Raw genomic sequence first — 17171 nt, 5'->3', positions numbered from 1 at the left:
GGTCCACAGGGGCGGAGACGACCTCTCCCTGCCCCGCCAGCGTGTCCCACCCCCCCGCCGGAGGTGCCAAGCTGTTCCCCCCTTGAAGCCGGCGTCTCGGGTGCTGCCCCCGGCTCCTGGAAGCTGCAGGCGAGACCAGGCCGGCGGCTTGCGGCACAGAGGGGTTTATTGGGGACCTGCTGCAGAGTGGGGGCGAGGGACAGCGAGGGGTGCTGCGGCTGCTGGGGACAGTGGCAGCGACTCTGGTCGGGGAGCTGATGCTGGGGACAGAGGCAGCCGCGGGCATCAGGGGCAGTAGAAATCCCAGCGCTGGAAGAGAAGGGAGAAGTCAGACATCGGGGAGGCGAAGGGGCCTGGGAGCCCACCCGGGATCCCCACCCGCACTCACGTCCGTCTTGACGTCCACCTTGCCGGGCTTCAGATAGTGGCTCTCCTGCACCACACTGCTGGGGAAGTAGCCCAGGCGGGCCGGCTGCTCCCCGTAGTAGTCGCCCTGCACCTGCGGAGATGGTGGGCAGGGGTCAGCCAGGGGACTGGGGGGGCATAGGCTGAGCAGACCTCCCCGTTCCCGGGAGAGGGGGGTGGGAAGCCACCCAGACAGGCCCATGGACCTGGGAGCAGCGGCCCAGCAAGCTCATGCCCTGCCACACACAGGGCGGGCGGGCAGCCTGGATCCAACCCCCTCCCACTTCTCTGGGTCACTTAGCAAAGCCCGAGTGGGGCTCCCAGCGCCCCGACACTCACACTGCCACCCCAGAAGAGACGCCCGCGGCCCTTGAGCTTGGAGAAGACGTAGAGGATTTGGCCCCGCTGGACGTGGAGGAAGCGGCAGTCGGGGGCCACGTAGTCCTGCACGGCCACCGCAATGGAGATGGGGTCTGGTGGGGGTGATGGAGAGCAGACAGGGTTGCCCTGGCCTGGCTACAACCCCCCATGGGGAGACACGGGTAGTCTCCTGCCCCGGTGGCACGGCCCTGGTCCCCTTTCTCCACGCCCCCACCCCGGGCACTCACGGCTGCAGTCGGTGTCCGCGCAGAGCTTGCGCTCCGCCAGCTTGTCCATGTGCCAGCCGCCATGGGCAGCCCCCAGCAGGGCACCGAGCAGCAAGACCCAGGCCAGGGCCATGGTGGAGCTCGAAGCGACTGCCCGGCCTGGGGGTGGAGCAGGGGGGTACTGGTGTCCGGCTCCGGTTCTCGTCCCCGGCCTTGGCCTTTTTTCCCTGGGAGATGCCCCCCATACCAGGGACCAGCTGGGGAATGGCGGAGGGCTCAAACCCCCCCGGACTCAGGGGTGCTGAATGAACCCCAGGTGCTGTCGGCTTCAAGGAGGCTGGGGCCCCTGCTGCCACGCTCCAGCCCAGAGCCAGCCGCGCAGCCAGGCCGGGTGGTGCCCAGCTCAGAGAAAGGGGCTGGATGCCAGGACAGGGCAGCTTCAAGAAGCCTCTGTGAAATGTCTCCCTCCCACTCTGCTTTTGGCCCGGGCAGGAGCCGTGAACCTGAGGGCTGGAGCAGAGATGCGGAGCCAGGGGCCGGCCCAGGGAACAGCAGCAGCCGCCCCTGCCACGGAGCAGCCCCAGCACAGTGGGGCCCTTGTCTGCTCTTCCCAGCGGCAAAGGGGCTGGGGGTAGGAGGGGAAAAGCAAGACCTCCTCCAGGCTCGGCTCCTATTGGGCTAGCCGGCTGGGAGGGGGGAGCCCAGAGAAGCCCCACAAGCAGGCAGGGACACAGAACCACCCGCTGTGCCCCCCCACCATGCTCTGGAGGGCAGGGCTATGAGTTAGAGACCTCAACACGTTGAAGGAATGGGCCAAAATAAATCTCATGAGGTTCAACAAGGACAAGTGCAAAGTCCTGTGCTTCGGGCACAATCCCCTGCACCGGGACAGGCCAGGGGCGACTGGCTGCTCTGCAAAGGACCCGGGGGGGGGGACGGGGACAGGAAGCAATAAGCTGAACAGGAGCCAGCAGTGTGCCCTCGTTGCCGAGAAGGCAAATGGGATCCTGGGCTGCATTGGTAGGAGCAGTGCCAGCAGGTCGAGGGCAGTGTCTTCCCTCTATTCGGCACTGGGGAGGCCACATCTGGAGTCCGGTGTCGTTTTGGCCCCCCCCACTACAGAAAGGATGTGGACATACTGGAGAGTCCAGCAGAGAGCAATGAAAATGCAGGGCTGGGGGACAGGACTGGTGAGGAGAGGCTGAGGGAAATGGGCTGATTCAGTCTGCAGAAGAGAAGACTGAGGGGGATCGACTAGCAGCCTTCACCTCCCTGCAGGGGGGTGCAAAGAGGATGGAGCTGGACTGGTCTCAGTGGGGGCAGATGACAGGAGCAATGGGCTCAAGCTGCAGCAAGGGAAGTTGAGGTTGGATACTAGGAAAATGAGGCTGGCGAAGAGAGGTGGGATGATGCAGTTGGGGCTGGTCCTGCTTTCAGCAGGGGGCTGGACCAGGTGTGACCTCTTGGGGTCCCTTCAACCCTCATTTTCTGAGTGTATGCTTTGCTCCCCCCAGCATGTTTGAGCCCCCAGTTCAGGGCAGCAGTGCACAGAGAAGGGGCTGGTGGGGGCTCTGTATGTTTCCCTTGAAGAATAAGGTGTTGCAGGGGCTGGCTCCATAGACGGACTGTCCCCATCCCCATTGCTGGCAGTGGCTGCGCTCCCAGCCCCGTTAGATGCCCTCGTGGCCAGCCAGTCCACGGCGCAAAATCCCGGGATCAGGTAGCAGCTGCTGGAACAGCAGGGAGACTGGGGTGTCCCAGCAGGACCAGTGGGCAGTGCACCCCGAAGCGCCCCCCACCCAGCACCTGGACCCGGGTGAAGGAAGGGGCAGCACCCACCGACCTCTAAAACAAAACAACTTTATTACACAGCGGGAAGCTCCAGGTGCAATGTCTGAGCACCAGACCCTGGGTACAATGCTTTCCATGAGGCCATCAACTGTCTCCCTGCCCTCCCCCACCCACCCGGTCCCGGTCTCCAGGGGCTGCCTTGCTCTACCAAGGCTGGCTCAGCTGCTGGTGGGCATCCGGGGCACTTACCCGCTGGGAGCAAGGGGCTGCTGCGAGTCAGGCACGGTGCATAAGGCTCTGGGTGCCAGGATGGGCCAGCCTGGGAGCACTTACCTGACAGTCAGTACAAACAACATGGGGAGAAAGGGGAATGGGGGCAGCCCTGAGGGATAAGACCGGGACGCGGGGAGGCCATGGCCTCACTTCTTGGCGAAGGAGATCTTCATGGCATTGTTCTGGGTGATCTTGAAGCCCTGGAGGGCGTCGCGGGCGGCCCCGGCCTGCACCTCGTTATCGAACTCCACGAAGGCGATGTCGTGGCGCCCTGGCACCAGCCGCACTTCCTTGAACCCGGGGAACCTTGCAGGGGAGGAAGGGGGAGCAGTGAGGGGCAGCCTCGGCTGCTGGCACCGTCGCTTCCCGCCCCAGCCCCCCTCTCCCCCTAGACTCACTGGTTGAAGAGCATGGAGAGCATCAGCTCGTTGGTCTCCTCGGGCAGGTTGGTGAGGAAGAGGATGTGGTTGGGTGGATTCTCTGAGACCTGCGGGGAGAGGGGCCGGTCGGAGCGGGGAGGGCGGGGGCTGGCATCCCCCTGGCCGGCCGGATGCAAGCAGCACCAAGTCCAAGGACCCGCAGCAGGGACAGGCACTTGCCAGCATAAAGTCCTCCCGCAAGACGAGAATCAAGACTGGCAAAGACGTCACCAGCCAAGCTCCAGCAGGGCCGGCTTCTCCAGGACAGGGACCTGCAGCCCTTAGGCACCCCATAGCCCCAGCCCAGGTGGCATTAGAGCAAGGAGCTCAGCACCAGGTCCTGCTGCCCCCAGCCCCAGCCACGACAGCAAGGCCACGACTCCACTCGCCCCTGGGGAGAAGGGTCCTTCGCCCTCCCCTGCAACAAGGAAGCTTCACCATCCGGAGCCACGGGTGAGTTTGGACAAGACCGAGGGGAGCCCGAAGCCCGGGCACACGCGGCACTCACCGGCTGGGCAGGAGGCATCTGGCCGGGCATCATCTGCTGAGGGGCCATGCCGCCGGGCGCCATGCCTCCGGGAGCCATGCCGGGCGGCGGGATCATGCCGGGCGGGGGCATGTAGGGCGGCTGGCCTGGCATGTGGTGCATCATGCGGGGAGCCTGGTTCATCGCCATCCCCTGCAGGCGGAGGAGAGGACAGCGGCTTAGCCGCAAGGTCCCCGTGCCGGGCACGGCCGTAGCACCCCTGGATGCCAAGAGGGCCCGGCGGGGGCCGCCCCAGGCCTTGACTCACCGGCACGGCGCCCTGCACGGCGTTGGCCACGGGGGCGGCCGCTCCCGGCATGGCCTTCTTGGTCGTCGGCGTCTCCTGGCCCTTGGGCTTCCTCTTCTCCCGCTTGCGGTCGCGCTCCACGTAGGTGCCCTTCATCTTGGCGATGATGTCCGAGTCCGTCTTGGCGTACTGGATCCTCTGGGGAGCAGAGGCCGGGTCAGCGCGGGCGGGGGACGACACCGCCTGGGTCCCCCCCCCGGGCCGCGGGCCCCCGCGCTCACCATGGGCTTGTCGTAGAAGGGGAAGCCCTGCATGGAGCGCAGGGCGTTGGTGGCGCTGCTGATCTCCTTGAAGATGACGAAGGCCTGGCCCCTCATCTTGAGGCTGCGCGACACCAGGATGTCCAGGATCTGCCCGAACTGGGAGAAGATGGCGTACAGGGACTTCTTCAGCTCTGGGGGAGGCAAACGTGGTGGGGGGGGTTAGGCATGGACCCGGCGGGGGTGTCCCGTCCCCCCCCCACCCGGTGCCATCCCTGGGGCCCCTCACCGTCCTTCTTGATCTTCTCGTTGAGGTTGTTGATGTAGATGGTGTGGTTGGGGCGGGCTTCCTGCACGGCCATGGCGGCGGGGTCTGCGGGGGGGGAGCGCGGGGGTCAGCTGGGGGGGAGGGGGTCCTGCCTCCTAAGGGGTCGTGGCCCTTTAAGGGCAGGCCCCGCAGCAGCCCGGACCCAGGGGCACCCCGGGGAGGGGGGGCACCTGGCCCAGACGCCCCCTCCCCCCAGGAGGCGGCTCCACCGGAAGTGGAGGGCTCCCCGTGGCAATGGGAGCTCCCCCAGAAGGGAGGCCTGTGGGGGGGGGCTCTCGGCTCTCCCCCCTCCCCGGAAGTGCCCCCCCAAGAGAGGGCAGCCCGGATGGGGGTCCCGCGGCCCCCCCGCTCTCACCGACGCCGCCGGGCCCGTGGCGCAGCGCGGCCGCCGCAGCGAAAGGGCGCGCGGAGACTGGCCCCGCTCCCTCGGCGCGGGCGGACCAATGGGAGGGCCGCAGCCTCCCCCTGACGAGCCTATCGATGCGGGGCGTCGGGCAGCCAATCCGCTCTGTCCCCACCCCGTCCCTCCCTCCCTCAGCGAACGGGCCAATCCGAGGGCTCCTCTCCGCCCCCGAGCCGGCAGCTGGCTGTCAGTCAAGGCCGCGGCCGCTTCCTATTGGCCGGCCGCGCTCCACGGCGCGAGGGCACATGACCGCCGCGAGGCCCCCTCCACGGGCGCCGCCATCTTGGGCGGGCAGCGCGACCCCGTCCCCCTCCCCCAGCGAGGTCATGCCCTTTGCCCTCTGACCTCTGGCCAATCTCCCTTTGCCCCCCCTTCCCCCTGCCCATGGCCCATAAGGGCGGGGTGGGGTTGCCCCCTCCTGCCCCACCCCCTCCCCCTCGTCCTCCCCCACCCCCATCCCTGCCTCCCCTGCCCCCATCGGGGGGCGCCAAGGCCCACTTCCTGAAGGCGGCCCTGGAGCGTGCGGCCCCCCCGCCCGGCACCGGGGATGACGTGCGGGAGCTGCTGGGGCACCGGCGCGCCAGGTCGGGGTCGCCACAGTGTGGTGGTGGGGGGTCTCGGGGCGGGGGGGGTAGCCCCCTTGCCCCCCGAGACGTCTCCCTGCACGGGGCGCTGAGTGCGGCGGGCGTCTCTCTTCCAGCTTCAGCGGGCGGCGGAAGTGGCTGCTGTACCACCGCCCCGTGCCGTCCTTGATCCAGGAGGGGCCCCAGTGAGTACCGCAGCCGCGGCAGCCGAGACCCCACAGGGGCCCAGGACAGCCGAGATGGCACAGGGGCCCAGGGTGCAGCCGTGGGGCTGGGGGAATGCCCCCCTCAGCCCTGGGACCCCCCTCGACCCCGGCCCCGTGCCCGCAGGTGCGGGCTGGTGGCGCTGTGGATGGCGGGCGCCCTCCTCCGCCTGCCCCGGAGCGTCTCGCTGGAGCGCATCGTGCAGGCGGCGCTGGACAGAGGCTACACGGCGCAGGGGGAGATGTTCTCAGGTCAGCCCCTGCCTGCCCCGGGTTGGCGTCGGAGATGCCCCGGCTCCGGGGAAGGGGTGACGGAGCCTGGAGCAGGGTCTGAGACACGTCCGCCTCCTCCCCCAGCGGCGGACATGGCGAAGCTGGCGGCAGAGGTGTTCCCGTGCCGGGCGGAGCTGCTCACGGGAGGCTTGGAGGGAGCCAACCGGGACAGGATCCTTTGCCACCTTGCTGCTGGCTGCCCCGTGCTGGTGCCGTATCCTTCTCCCACGTGGCCCTCCAGCCGGGATGGGCCCACGCAGCCGTGGCAGGCGGCGTCTGGGTCCCGCCGGGGGGGGGGGGGGGGTGATGTGTCCGCTGTGTCTTTGGAGGGGTAATGGGGGGGGCATCGTGGCTCTCCCTCCACCACCTCCAGGTCTCCCTCAGCCTCGCTCAATGCCCCCGGGCTGCGGAGGTGGCTCTGGGAGGGGTGGCGACGGCGTGGGCATCCCCTCAGGCCCCCCGCTGCAGCCTTGACGAGCGCCCAGCTACGACGAGGACTCTAACCACGAGCCCTGCCGCCGGCGCGGATACAAAGCCCACTGGGCTGTCGTTTCGGGTACGGTCCTGCCTGGCCTGGGTGCCACGGGGCTGGTGAACTGTGCCAGGGGTCTGGGAGCCGTGTCCGGCAATTGCCACGGGCTGGTCCTCACCCCAGGGCGTAGCGGGGCTCTTAGGTGCGGGAGTGCTCAAAGCCTTGGGGGGTGGAAATCTGTTTCAGACTGCGGCCCAGGGGGGGCAACAGCCCACCACCCCTTTGGGGCCAAAGGGCCACATCCTGCTGCTTCCAGGAGCGGAGCTGGGCTGACAGCCGCTGTGCCCGCAGGAGCCCTTCTGGGTCTGAGGCCCGATGCGCCAAGCCCGCCCTGCCGCGAGGACGAGGAGATCCCGGGGCTCTTCCACCCCCGGGGGCCGGGGCCCCTGCCGGCGGGCGTGGAGGAGACCTACCTGCTGGCCAAGCAAGGCAAGAGCTGGCGCTACCAGCTGTGGGGCTACGGGCAGCTGCAGGAGAGCAACGCTCAGCTGACGGACTTCAGCCCCCGGCGGGCGGGCGACGGCAAGGTCTACATCGTGCCCGCGGGCGGCCTGCAGGAGGGGCTGTGCGGCCAGGCCGTGCTGCTGCACCCCAGGCCCTGACGCCAGGTCAGCAGGGACGTGCCCAGCCCCGGACAGGGCCAAGGGGACGCCTGGGTTCCCCACCTTGAGCTCCAGGAGGTGAGGAGGGATCCCGGCCTCCTTTATCCGGTGCTCTGAGGCAGGAGGCACGCTGCCCCGCCAGGCAGGGAAGGGCACCTGGGGACCGGCCCGTGCTTCCCCGGGGAGGGAGAGGAATGCCAGCCTACACCTGCTCTGCTGCAGAAAGACCTGCGGCCAGATCTGCGGCTCCAGGATTGGGCTCAGAAGTCAGCTCAAGACCCGTCCACGAGCCGCGGTAGACCCAGGGACTGCTGGCACCCCGTTTATCCTAATAAACGCACTACTTACCTTCTGCCTTGCCCACGGCTCTCACGGTCCAGGGTCACACCACGGCTTCATTCGGTCGAGCGCTCTTCCTTTCCTAGCTGTTTTCTCCCTTTCGTGACTTGCCCGCTCCTCCTGCTTGGCCCTTTAGAGGCTGTTCCTATCCTTGAGTTGTGGTTATCGGGTATTGATTTAAAGCCCTGTCTGCATCGCTGAATCCTACAGCCGTGGGGATGGAAGGGAGCTTCAGAGGTCGCATCCAGTCTAGCCTCTGGCCGGAGGAAGGATCGGCCCTGTGCAAACCGGCCAGGACTAATCCAGCGTGTATCAAATACTGTTGATCCTGACACAGTGGATCTGACGCCAGAGTTTGCTGCAGGAAAAGCAGCGGGGCTGCAGCCGCCAACGTCGTGCTGCTGTGACCTGTCAGTAATTGCTGAAGAGCCCCCAGGCCGAGGCTGCACCCCCGCTACAGAGGGGACTGTGCCAGGCTGAGCATCTGCCCCAGTGCAATGTGGGGCTGAGCCTGAGCACAGGTGCGGGACCCTGCAGATTGCATTGGCATAGTCCGGTCCTCATCCCCAGCCTGAGCTGCAGGTAGCACCTCTGGGGGGGCTTAAAACCCCCCTGACACATGGACGGGGCGTCCCCCCACCGATGCCTGGTGTCCACCCTGCGGACCCCTGCTCTGCCCTGGAGGAAGTGTTTCTGTATCAGGTGGAGGGACCGGAGGCAGTTGTGTTCAGTGTCATAGATTCATAGATTGTCGAGTCAGAAGGGACCAAATGGATCATCGTGTCTGAGCCCCTGCCCCTGGCAGGAAAGAGGACCGAGGTCAGACGACCCCAGCCAGGTGACTATCTATCCTCCTCTTGAAGACCTCCAAGCTAGGTGAAAGCACCACCTCTCTTGGGAGCCCATTTCAGATCCTGGCCACCCTTACTGTGAAAAATTTCTTCCTAATATCTAACCTAAATCCCCTCTCAACTAGTTTACACCTGTTATTCCTAGTCACTCCCTGGGGCACCCTAGTAAACAGCACTTCCCCTATTCCCCGTTGACCTCCCCTAATAAATTTATAGGCGGCCACAAGATGTCCCCTCAGCCATCTCTTGTGAAGGCTGAAGAGAATCAGGTCTTTCAACCTCCCCCCGTAGGGTCTATCACGAAGGCCACTCATCATGCGAGTGGCCTCCTCTGGACCCTCTCCAGATTCCCTGCATCTCTCTTGAAGTGCGGCGCCCAGAGCTGGACACACTACTCCAACTGCGGCCTGGCCAGTGCCGCATAGAGGGGGAGCATCGCCTCCTTTGATCTATTAGTCATGCAGCTGCTAATGCACTTCAAGATGTGACTGGCCTTGTTGATGGCCTCGTTACACTGCCGGCTCATGTTCATCTTGGAGTCAATTATGACTCCAAGATCCCTCTCTGCCTCCGAGCTACTGAGAAGGACACTCCCCAACCTATAGGTGTGCTGGGGGTTCCTCCTTCCCAGGTGGAGTACCTTATATTTATCTTTATTAAATTGCATCCTATTTCTCTCTGCCCATTGATCCAACCTGTCCAGGTCAGCCTGAATCTGCTCCCTGCCCTCCTGTGTACTAACTTTGCCCCATAACTTGGTATCATCAGCGAACTTGGAGAGGGTGCTCTCCATGCCCTTGTCCAAATCGCTGATGAAGATATTGGATAATATCTGTTGGAGGACCGAACCCTGCGGGACCCCACTGCCCACCTCCCTCCAGGCCGAGAAGAAACCATCCACCACCACTCTGGTGCGGTCCCTAAGCCAGTTGGCCACCCACCTGACCGTGTAGGCGTCCACTCCACAGTCTGCTAGCTTCCCAACGAGGACAGGGTGCGAAACTGTGTCAAAGGCCTTCCTAAAGTCCAGGAAAATGACATCAGCCTCGGCTGGAAAGCAGGGTGAGTGCACACTCAGCACCTTCGCGGATGACACCGCGCTGGGGGGAGTAGCAGATGCGCTGGAGGGCAGGGCTGGGATCCAGAGGCTTTGACGACCAAAAGGAATCTCATGACTGAGGTTCAATTAAGGACAAGTGCAAAGTGCTGCGTTTAGGACAGAGCAGTCCCATGCACCGGGACAGGCTGGGGGTGACGGGCTGGGCAGCAGCTCTGCAGAAAAGGACCTGGGGCTGACAGTGGGCAATAAGAGGGATATGAGCCAGCAGTGTGCCCTTGTTGCGGCATCCTGGGCTGCATCGGTAGGAACGTTGCCAGCAGATTGAGGGCAGTGATTCTTCCCCTCTATGGGGCACTGGGGAGGCCACATCTGGAGTCCCTTGTCCAGCTGTGGGCTCCCCACGACAGAAAGGGTGTGGATACGTTGGAGAGAGTCCAGCGGAGGGCAAGAGCAGGGGGTTGGAATAGATGTGACCTAAGGGCCCCTCAAACTGAATTTTCTATGATCTCCAAAATCAATTCATTTTGCTGCCTCTTCCAGCCATGGCTCCGTGTCCTCCTCTCTGCCCTGGGGAGCGCAGGCGCTTGCCCTCCTTGCTGCAACTGCCCTTCGGATCCCTGCAGCCCGCTCCCAGGGCCCCTCCAGCGCCTTTTCCGCCGTCTGAACCAGCCCAGTGCCACCTGCTGCTCTGCTCCGCTCCTCCCCGCCTGGGCTGCACTTTCTGAGCCCATGGGCATCTTTGTTGCCGCCTCTGGACCCTTGTTAGCTTCTCCATGGCCTTGCTCAAAGCCTGGAGCCCACCCAGGCCTTGTCCCGGTGCCTCCCAAAAGCCTCTGATGGCATCCATCCCGTACCGAGGGTCCTCTCTTGCAGAGCAGCTGGGTGGCATGGACATCGGCAGCCATTTTTTTATGGTGCATTGCCCCCTCCCAGTCCCATGAGCTTGGCGCTGCCTGCACTAGCCTGGAGGAGCGGGCGGGCCTCCGTGCCAACCCCAGCAGCCGTGTGAGCTGGGCAGGCTGGGACACATGAGGGCCACCAGGGGGCGCCTTGTGCACATGGCACAGCCGGAGCTGCGGATCCGGATCGGGCCCATCAGGGTGCCCCCTCCTTGCCCGGATGCCCCTTTGCGCCCATGGAGCTGCGTGGGCTGAGACCAAACCAGCTCATAACTCCCCCAGGGGTGCATGTGCTGGGGTTTATTTTGCGGGGGTGGGGGTTGGGCATGGCTGCCTAGGCCACCATTGCCCCTTGTACAGATGGGAAAACCGAGGCAAGCGAGGGCAGGGTAATCTCAGCAGCAGGGAGCTGCACCCCGGGCCAGAGCCCGGAACCGGTCTGAACACCGCAGCCAGGCTTGTTCGTTAGCCACAAAGAGACGCCGGGAAGCCCTTGGAGGGGCCGGGCTGCTCCGGGTGCAAGCGGGGCCCCAATCCTGGCTGGTGCTGGCGGCTGTGCAATGCCAGGGCAGCTCCCACGTCGGCCGTGTGCCGGGGAGGGGGCTGCTGATGTGTCCTTCGGCTGCCCTGGGGCGGGGGCTGAGGGGGGCCGCCCACAGAAAGCGGGCACTCCCTCCTGCTTCTGCTCCCGCATCCGCCCCAACACTGGCAGCTGGGATTAGTCGAGCCTCCCCTGCCCTGGGAACAACACATTGTGCCAAGCTGGACTGGCCCCAAAACCCAGGGCGGAGCCCGGACCGCCCTCCAGAGCCCCCGTCCTGGCACAGGGGCTCAGCTTCCCTGTCTCTGGGCCTCCGCCAGGCCTGGGAAAAGCACACGGATTAAGGACCCAGGCGAGTGGGAGGCGTGGACCTTGGCATCCTCTTCCACCAGGTGTGTGGGTCCCGTACCGCCCCGTTCTTCACCTGCAGCCTCCTAAAGGCAGGTGGCACCAAGCCGTGGCAGCCGTGCCAGGCACCTGCCGCTGAGCCGTCATGGAACTGAGCACGGCCACGCTCCTCTTGCTCGCCCTTGCCCTCACCAGCCTGGCCTGGCTGCTGGCAGGGGCGCAGCGGGGGCGCAGCGGGGGTAGGCGCCTGCCCCCCGGGCCCCGGCCATTGCCCCTACTGGGAAACCTGCTGCAGCTGGACACCAAGCACATGATCCAGTCGCTGACGGCGGTAAGGCAGGTGCAAGCACAGGCTGGGGGGTGGGGCTTAGTTGGCTGTGTGCTAAGTCCTGCGTCTGTCAGCAGCTGGCCATGTGCTAAGCCAGGCATGTGTTGGGAGCTGGCCATGCACGAAACCGAGCGGCTTTTGGTTGCTAGCTGTGCACTAAACCGAGCGTCTGTCGGCAACTGGCCACACGCTAAACTGGGCATCTGTCAGCGCTAAGCCTGGTGTCTGTTGGCAGTAGACTGCGTGCTAAACTGGACGTACTTTGGCAACTGGCCGCGTGCTAAACCAGGCGTCTGTCGGCAGCTGGCCACACACTAAAACAGGCATCTGTTGGTGCTAAGCCTGGCATCTGTCAGCAGCCAGCCGCGCACTAAACTGGGCATCTGTTGACAACTGGCAGCGTGCTAAACTGAGCGTCTGTCAGCAGCTGGCCACGCACTAAAGTGGGCATCTGTTGACAATGGGCAGCGCGCTAAACTGAGTGTCTGTCAGCAGCCGACCACGCACTAAACTGAGTGTCTGTTGGCAGCTGGCAGCGCGCTATGGCCCTGTGTTCATGGTGCACCTGGGCTCACAGCCCATCGTGGTGCTGTGCGGCTACCGCACCGTGAAGGAGGCGCTGGTGGACCAAGCCGAGGTCTTTGCCGGCCGCGGCGACCTCCCCGTCGTGTACCGCTTCACCCAGGGCAACGGTGAGCATGTCCTCGCCCTGCCCTGCTCAGTGCCTCAGTTTCCCTGGGGGTGGGGGAGAGGGGAGACCCTAAGGGGCATCTGATGGCACGATGGCACAGGTGGGGTGACCCTGACCCTTGACCCCTGACCCGACAGGCATCGCCTTCTCGAATGGGGACAAGTGGCGGGTGCTGCGGCGCTTCGCCATGCAGACGCTGCGCGGCTTTGGCATGGGCAAGCGCAGCCTGGAGGCGCCGATCCAGGAGGAGGCCCGGTGCCTCGTGGGGGAGCTCGACGGCACCCAAGGTGAGGCCAGGGAGGCGGGGGGGGGGGGCATGGGTCAGGGTCCCCTGTGGGCTGGGTAGCACAGGTCACCCTTGACCCTTGACTGCCTGCTGGGGTGCAACGGGCATGTGAGCACCCCTGCTGACCCCCTTTCCTGTCGCCAGCGGCACCCTTCGACCCCACCTTCCTCCTGGGCTGCGCCGTGTCCAACGTCATCTGCTCCGTGGTGTTCGGGGAGCGCTTCGAGTACACGGACCACGGCTTCCTCGCCTTCCTCGGCGTCATGAACCAGAACTTCCTCCTGCTCAGCTCCGTCTGGGGCCAGGTGGGGCCTGAGCGGGGCCGGGGGCCAGGTCCTGGAGCTCCGGGAAGGGGGCTCAAGGCATGGGGGCCCCACACGGAGAAGCCGGCGGCAGTGCCCATGTGCGGCTGCTTGCACGAGGGCCGGGGGTCCGGAGGGGTCCTCGGGCAGGTGCACACGCTGGTGGGTGGTACACGCACATGCACATGCATGTCACTGAGCGGTGGGTGGGATGGACGTGTGCGATGTTGATGATGGGTTTCTTGTACACACACACACACACACACACACACACGCACACCTTGTCCAGTTCAATGCACACTCTCTCTCACACATATATACACATGCGCGCACACACACACACACACACACACACTTTGTCCAGTTCACTGCACACGTACATTGTCCATCTCTCTCTCATACACACACATACACACACGAACACACCTTTGTCCAGTTCATTGGACACTGTCCCTCTCTCTCTCAGACACACATACACACACACACATATACATATGCAAACACACACACACACACACACTTTGTCCAGTTCATTGGATACACACACACATTCTCTCTCGCATGCACACACATACACACACAAACACACCCTTGTCAAGTTCATTGCACACTGTCTCTCTCTGTCACACACACACACACACAGTCTTGATGCGGTCCAGTCCCTCCGTGGACCCGACTCCCCGCATGTGTGCATGTGTGTGTCCATGTTTGTGCATGTCCGTGTCCTCCTGTGCAGCTGTACAACCTCTTCCCCGGGCTCCTGCGCTGGCTCCCGGGGCCGCACAACCGCATTTTTGCCAACTTCGAGCAGCTGCGGCGCTTCGTGGCCAAGCAGGTGGAGCGGCACCGCCTGGCCCTCGACCCCAACTTCCCCCAGGACTTCATCGACTGCTTCCTCCTGCGCATGGAGCAGGTGAGGGTCAGGGCGGCGGGCCAGACCCCGGCACGGGGGGGACCTGCGCGGGAAGGCCGAGCACCTGTTCCAGCTGGCCCTGCCTGCGCCCCCCACTTCCCCCAGTGCAGGGAGGCTCGTCTGGTATTAGCAGACTGGTATTGCTGGGACCCAGGTGTCTGGGTGGGGACTTCCCGGCCTGGACCAAGCCCTGATCCGGCAGGAATGGCAGTGCCCCCCGGACTGATCACAGGAGTCTCCAGCCAGCGCTGGCATCTCCCTCAGGTCGGCAGTAAACAGTAGCCCAAAACCACAGGCATTTAATCAGTATTTAGACAAGGAGCCTCTTTGCTTAATTTTTAAGGAGCCCAGCAATTAGCATCACCCTCCCAGCCAAGTATTCGGAGTAGGGGGCCAGGGTCCCGTGCCAGGTGCACCCTGGGCACCTCGCTTCTCTGGCCCCGGGGCCCTGGCTGCCGAAGCCCCAGTGTGGGGTTGGGAGCGGGCTGCCCCGTGCCTCAGTTTCCCCCCATCTGTGCCTCCCTTAGGGCATGCGGCGCCTGCTGGGAGGGCGTGGGTGGAACATGTCTAGCAACACCTGGGATGGCAGCTCCTGGGACTGGCGCCAGCGGGATGATGGGAGCCCGGGTGCACGGGTGCTCGGCTGCACCTGTCTGGAGGGAGAGTCAGTCCTGAGTTCAGCGCCTTGAAGCTGCAAAGCCCCTGTGCCCCCACTCCCAGGTGGGTGGGGGAGCCCAGGAGTCCTGCCCGCTGGCACCATGGGCCAGCCCCCTTGCAGAAACAAAGACTCCCCGCCAGCCCATCACTTGCTTTCACCGGCCTCTGCTCCTTTCCTGCAGCCGGGGCGGGAACCCAAGTGTCCTGGCCCTCCACCGCTCCTCCGTAGACTGTCCCAGGGCACTAGCAGAGCTGCTGAACCCCAGACAGGGACCTCTCGCCGCAGCGCTGGGGCTCAGCCAGCTTCCCTCTCCCCGCAGGAGAAGCAGGACCCCCAGAGCCACTTCCACATGGAGACACTGGTGATGACAACCCACAACCTGTTCTTCGCGGGCACCGAGTCCACCAGCACCACGCTGCGCTACGGCCTCCTCATCCTCATGAAGTACCCGGAGATCCAGGGTGAGCCGAGTGGCGTGGCAGGCAAACCCCAGCCAGGATCGTGCCCCTCCCCCACCTCCGGCATGGCACAAACCACCTTCCCCTTTGCTTGTTTCTCGGTAGCCAAAGTCCACGAGGAGATCGATCGGGTGATCGGGCAAGACCGCAGGCCGAGCGTTGAGGACCGGAGCTGCATGCCCTACACTGACGCTGTCATCCATGAGATCCAGCGCTTCTCTGACATCATCCCCTTGGGGATCCCCCACGCGGTGACATGTGACACCGTCTTCCAGGGATACCTGCTTCCAAAGGTACTGGGATTCCCTGCCGGCCCCACATGGGATGAGACAGATGGGTTTTTTAATGCCTCTCCCCCAGGCTGGCTCTTAGGAGTGGGGTGGGGGGAGAAGATGTGGACGCAGAGGTGGACAGATGTTCTAACAGCCATGGAAGTAATAAATTGGTGGGCAAATGGATGAATGAACAGACAGATGGACAAAGAAGTGGCTTGGGAGACCCTGGGATGTGAAGATGGATGGGGTGAAGGGAACGGAAGGATGAACAGAAGGATGGAGACATGATGGGGGGATGGGAGGGAGAGAGAGAGATGGATGGATGAGATGGATGGACCCTCATGAGGTGTCTCTGGAGGACTACATAGCTTGGAAGACTGATGGGTGGGTGGATAGATTGATGGATGGACAGATGGACAGGTAGATGAATGGGCAGATGGACAGACCATCTGGATGGATGGATGGATGGATGGATGGATGGATGGATGGATGGATGGAAAGGGTGGATAGTAGATGTTTGGAAGAAGAGATGGACCAACCCGTTGAAGACAGATGAATGACCCGTGGTCCTCCACCCCCTCCCCAGGGCACCAATGTGATGCCGGTGCTGGGCACCGTGCTCAAGGACCCCACCCAGTTCAGGAACCCGGGCGCCTTCGACCCCAGCCACTTCCTGGACGAGCGCGGGGGCTTCCAGAGGCACGACGCCTTCATGGCCTTCTCCGCAGGTGAGCACAGCGCGAGGGTCGTGGGGGGCCGGCTCCCATCCCACACCCTGGCCTGGCTTTGTCATGAGCACTGGAGCCTGGGCTGGGGCAGATGGTAGAGCAGCCCCAAGGTGGCTCTCGGCTATGCCGCACGTTGCCACAGCCATGTCCGTGTCCCCCCCCTCCTCCCCGCAGGGAAGCGCATCTGCCTGGGGGAAGCTCTGGCGCGCATGGAGCTCTTCCTCTTCTTCACCACCCTCCTGCAGCGCTTCGTCTTCAAGCCCCTCTGCCACCCGGAGCAGATCGACCTTACGCCCCAGGTGAGCGGCCTGGGGAACCTGCCGCCGCCTTACAAGTGCTGCGCCGTGCCCCGCTAGCCGGCCGCAGCACCTTGCACCCCCACCCCCCGGGCAGCCAGCAGCCCCAGCGCACGGTGAGGTCTCGGCCGCGCCGGACACAGCACCCCCGGTTCACCAGACTCCTTGGTGGCATCTTGCCTTTCTCCCCTGCTAAAGCCCCGGGCTCCCGGAGTCCCGGGATTGCCTTGGCAGCCCAGTGGGCTGGAGAGCAAATAAAACACAAAGCTGTTGGTCGTGGAAAGCAGGGCTCTGTGCCTCATGGGGAGGCCTTGGGGCTGGGTGCATGACGGGGTTTGGGGAGCTGCAGCGTTGGCAAGAGGGTGGTAGGCATGGCCCGACGCCTTCAGGAGCACCACAGGGCCCTGGCAGCATGGGCACCTGGTGTTGCTGTCCCCGAGAGACAGTCTTCAGGAGGAGGCAGCTCAAACAACGCCTCCTCCCTGGAACAGGGCCAGGGAAGCCCAGCTCGGCGTCGAGTTTCTCCTCATCCCACCCTAAGCTGATTAGCAGGGCTGGGCCTGACCCTCCCTGCCCTGGGAACGCAGCTGTATTTACCCAACCAATGGCTGTGGCTGGGAGACGCGGCGATTCTGCCTCGGGGAGACGGGAGGACATGCCTCGACCTGCTGCAAGAAACAAAGACAAACCACTTAGACATCAAACCCGTTGCCATGCACCCGCGGGTCCCCAGAGCAACCCAGCACCGGCTGAGGGCACCCTGGG

General features: G+C 64.4%; 4 protein-coding genes across 6 annotated transcripts; 2 read left to right on the top strand and 2 right to left on the bottom strand.

The window, feature by feature from the left end:
• Positions 1 to 148: 148 nt before the first annotated feature.
• On the bottom strand, positions 149 to 1611 carry MIA (MIA SH3 domain containing). Of its 2 annotated transcripts, XM_019493228.2 has the most exons (5): positions 1496 to 1611; positions 1014 to 1151; positions 745 to 878; positions 389 to 499; positions 149 to 309 (listed from the first exon to the last, which is right to left on the bottom strand). In XM_019493228.2, the coding sequence occupies exons 2-5, from the start codon at positions 1123 to 1125 to the stop codon at positions 286 to 288; spliced, it is 381 nt and encodes a 126-aa protein (XP_019348773.1). In that variant the 5' UTR covers positions 1126 to 1151; positions 1496 to 1611; the 3' UTR covers positions 149 to 285. The 2 variants fall into 2 exon arrangements, with proteins under 2 accessions (XP_019348773.1, XP_059574761.1); XM_059718778.1 differs by having other exon boundaries at positions 1014 to 1611.
• Positions 1612 to 2836: 1225 nt separating this feature from the next.
• SNRPA (small nuclear ribonucleoprotein polypeptide A) lies at positions 2837 to 5298 on the bottom strand. The gene is made up of 7 exons (XM_006268430.3): positions 5192 to 5298; positions 4798 to 4881; positions 4530 to 4702; positions 4270 to 4446; positions 3984 to 4154; positions 3455 to 3543; positions 2837 to 3362 (listed from the first exon to the last, which is right to left on the bottom strand). The coding sequence occupies exons 2-7, from the start codon at positions 4868 to 4870 to the stop codon at positions 3203 to 3205; spliced, it is 843 nt and encodes a 280-aa protein (XP_006268492.1). The 5' UTR covers positions 4871 to 4881; positions 5192 to 5298; the 3' UTR covers positions 2837 to 3202.
• A 191-nt stretch (positions 5299 to 5489) lies between these two features.
• Positions 5490 to 7785, top strand: ACTMAP (actin maturation protease). Its single transcript, XM_059718775.1, has 6 exons — positions 5490 to 5823; positions 5940 to 6008; positions 6154 to 6278; positions 6384 to 6513; positions 6785 to 6855; positions 7123 to 7785. Exons 1-6 carry the CDS (start codon positions 5624 to 5626, stop codon positions 7431 to 7433), a joined length of 906 nt encoding a protein of 301 aa, XP_059574758.1. The 5' UTR covers positions 5490 to 5623; the 3' UTR covers positions 7434 to 7785.
• Positions 7786 to 7875: 90 nt separating this feature from the next.
• LOC102565609 (cytochrome P450 2F3) lies at positions 7876 to 16681 on the top strand. Of its 2 annotated transcripts, XM_006268465.4 has the most exons (9): positions 7876 to 11802; positions 12329 to 12491; positions 12628 to 12777; positions 12921 to 13081; positions 13815 to 13991; positions 14969 to 15110; positions 15213 to 15400; positions 15969 to 16110; positions 16285 to 16681. In XM_006268465.4, the coding sequence occupies exons 1-9, from the start codon at positions 11617 to 11619 to the stop codon at positions 16464 to 16466; spliced, it is 1491 nt and encodes a 496-aa protein (XP_006268527.2). In that variant the 5' UTR covers positions 7876 to 11616; the 3' UTR covers positions 16467 to 16681. The 2 variants fall into 2 exon arrangements, with proteins under 2 accessions (XP_006268527.2, XP_059574751.1); XM_059718768.1 differs by lacking the exon at positions 7876 to 11802 and having other exon boundaries at positions 12016 to 12491.
• Positions 16682 to 17171: the final 490 nt, after the last annotated feature.

This window comes from Alligator mississippiensis, chromosome 15 (genome assembly GCF_030867095.1).
Source record: "Alligator mississippiensis isolate rAllMis1 chromosome 15, rAllMis1, whole genome shotgun sequence".
NCBI classification, from domain to species: Eukaryota; Metazoa; Chordata; order Crocodylia; family Alligatoridae; genus Alligator; species Alligator mississippiensis.
This window is presented reverse-complemented; position numbering and strand designations above follow the sequence as displayed.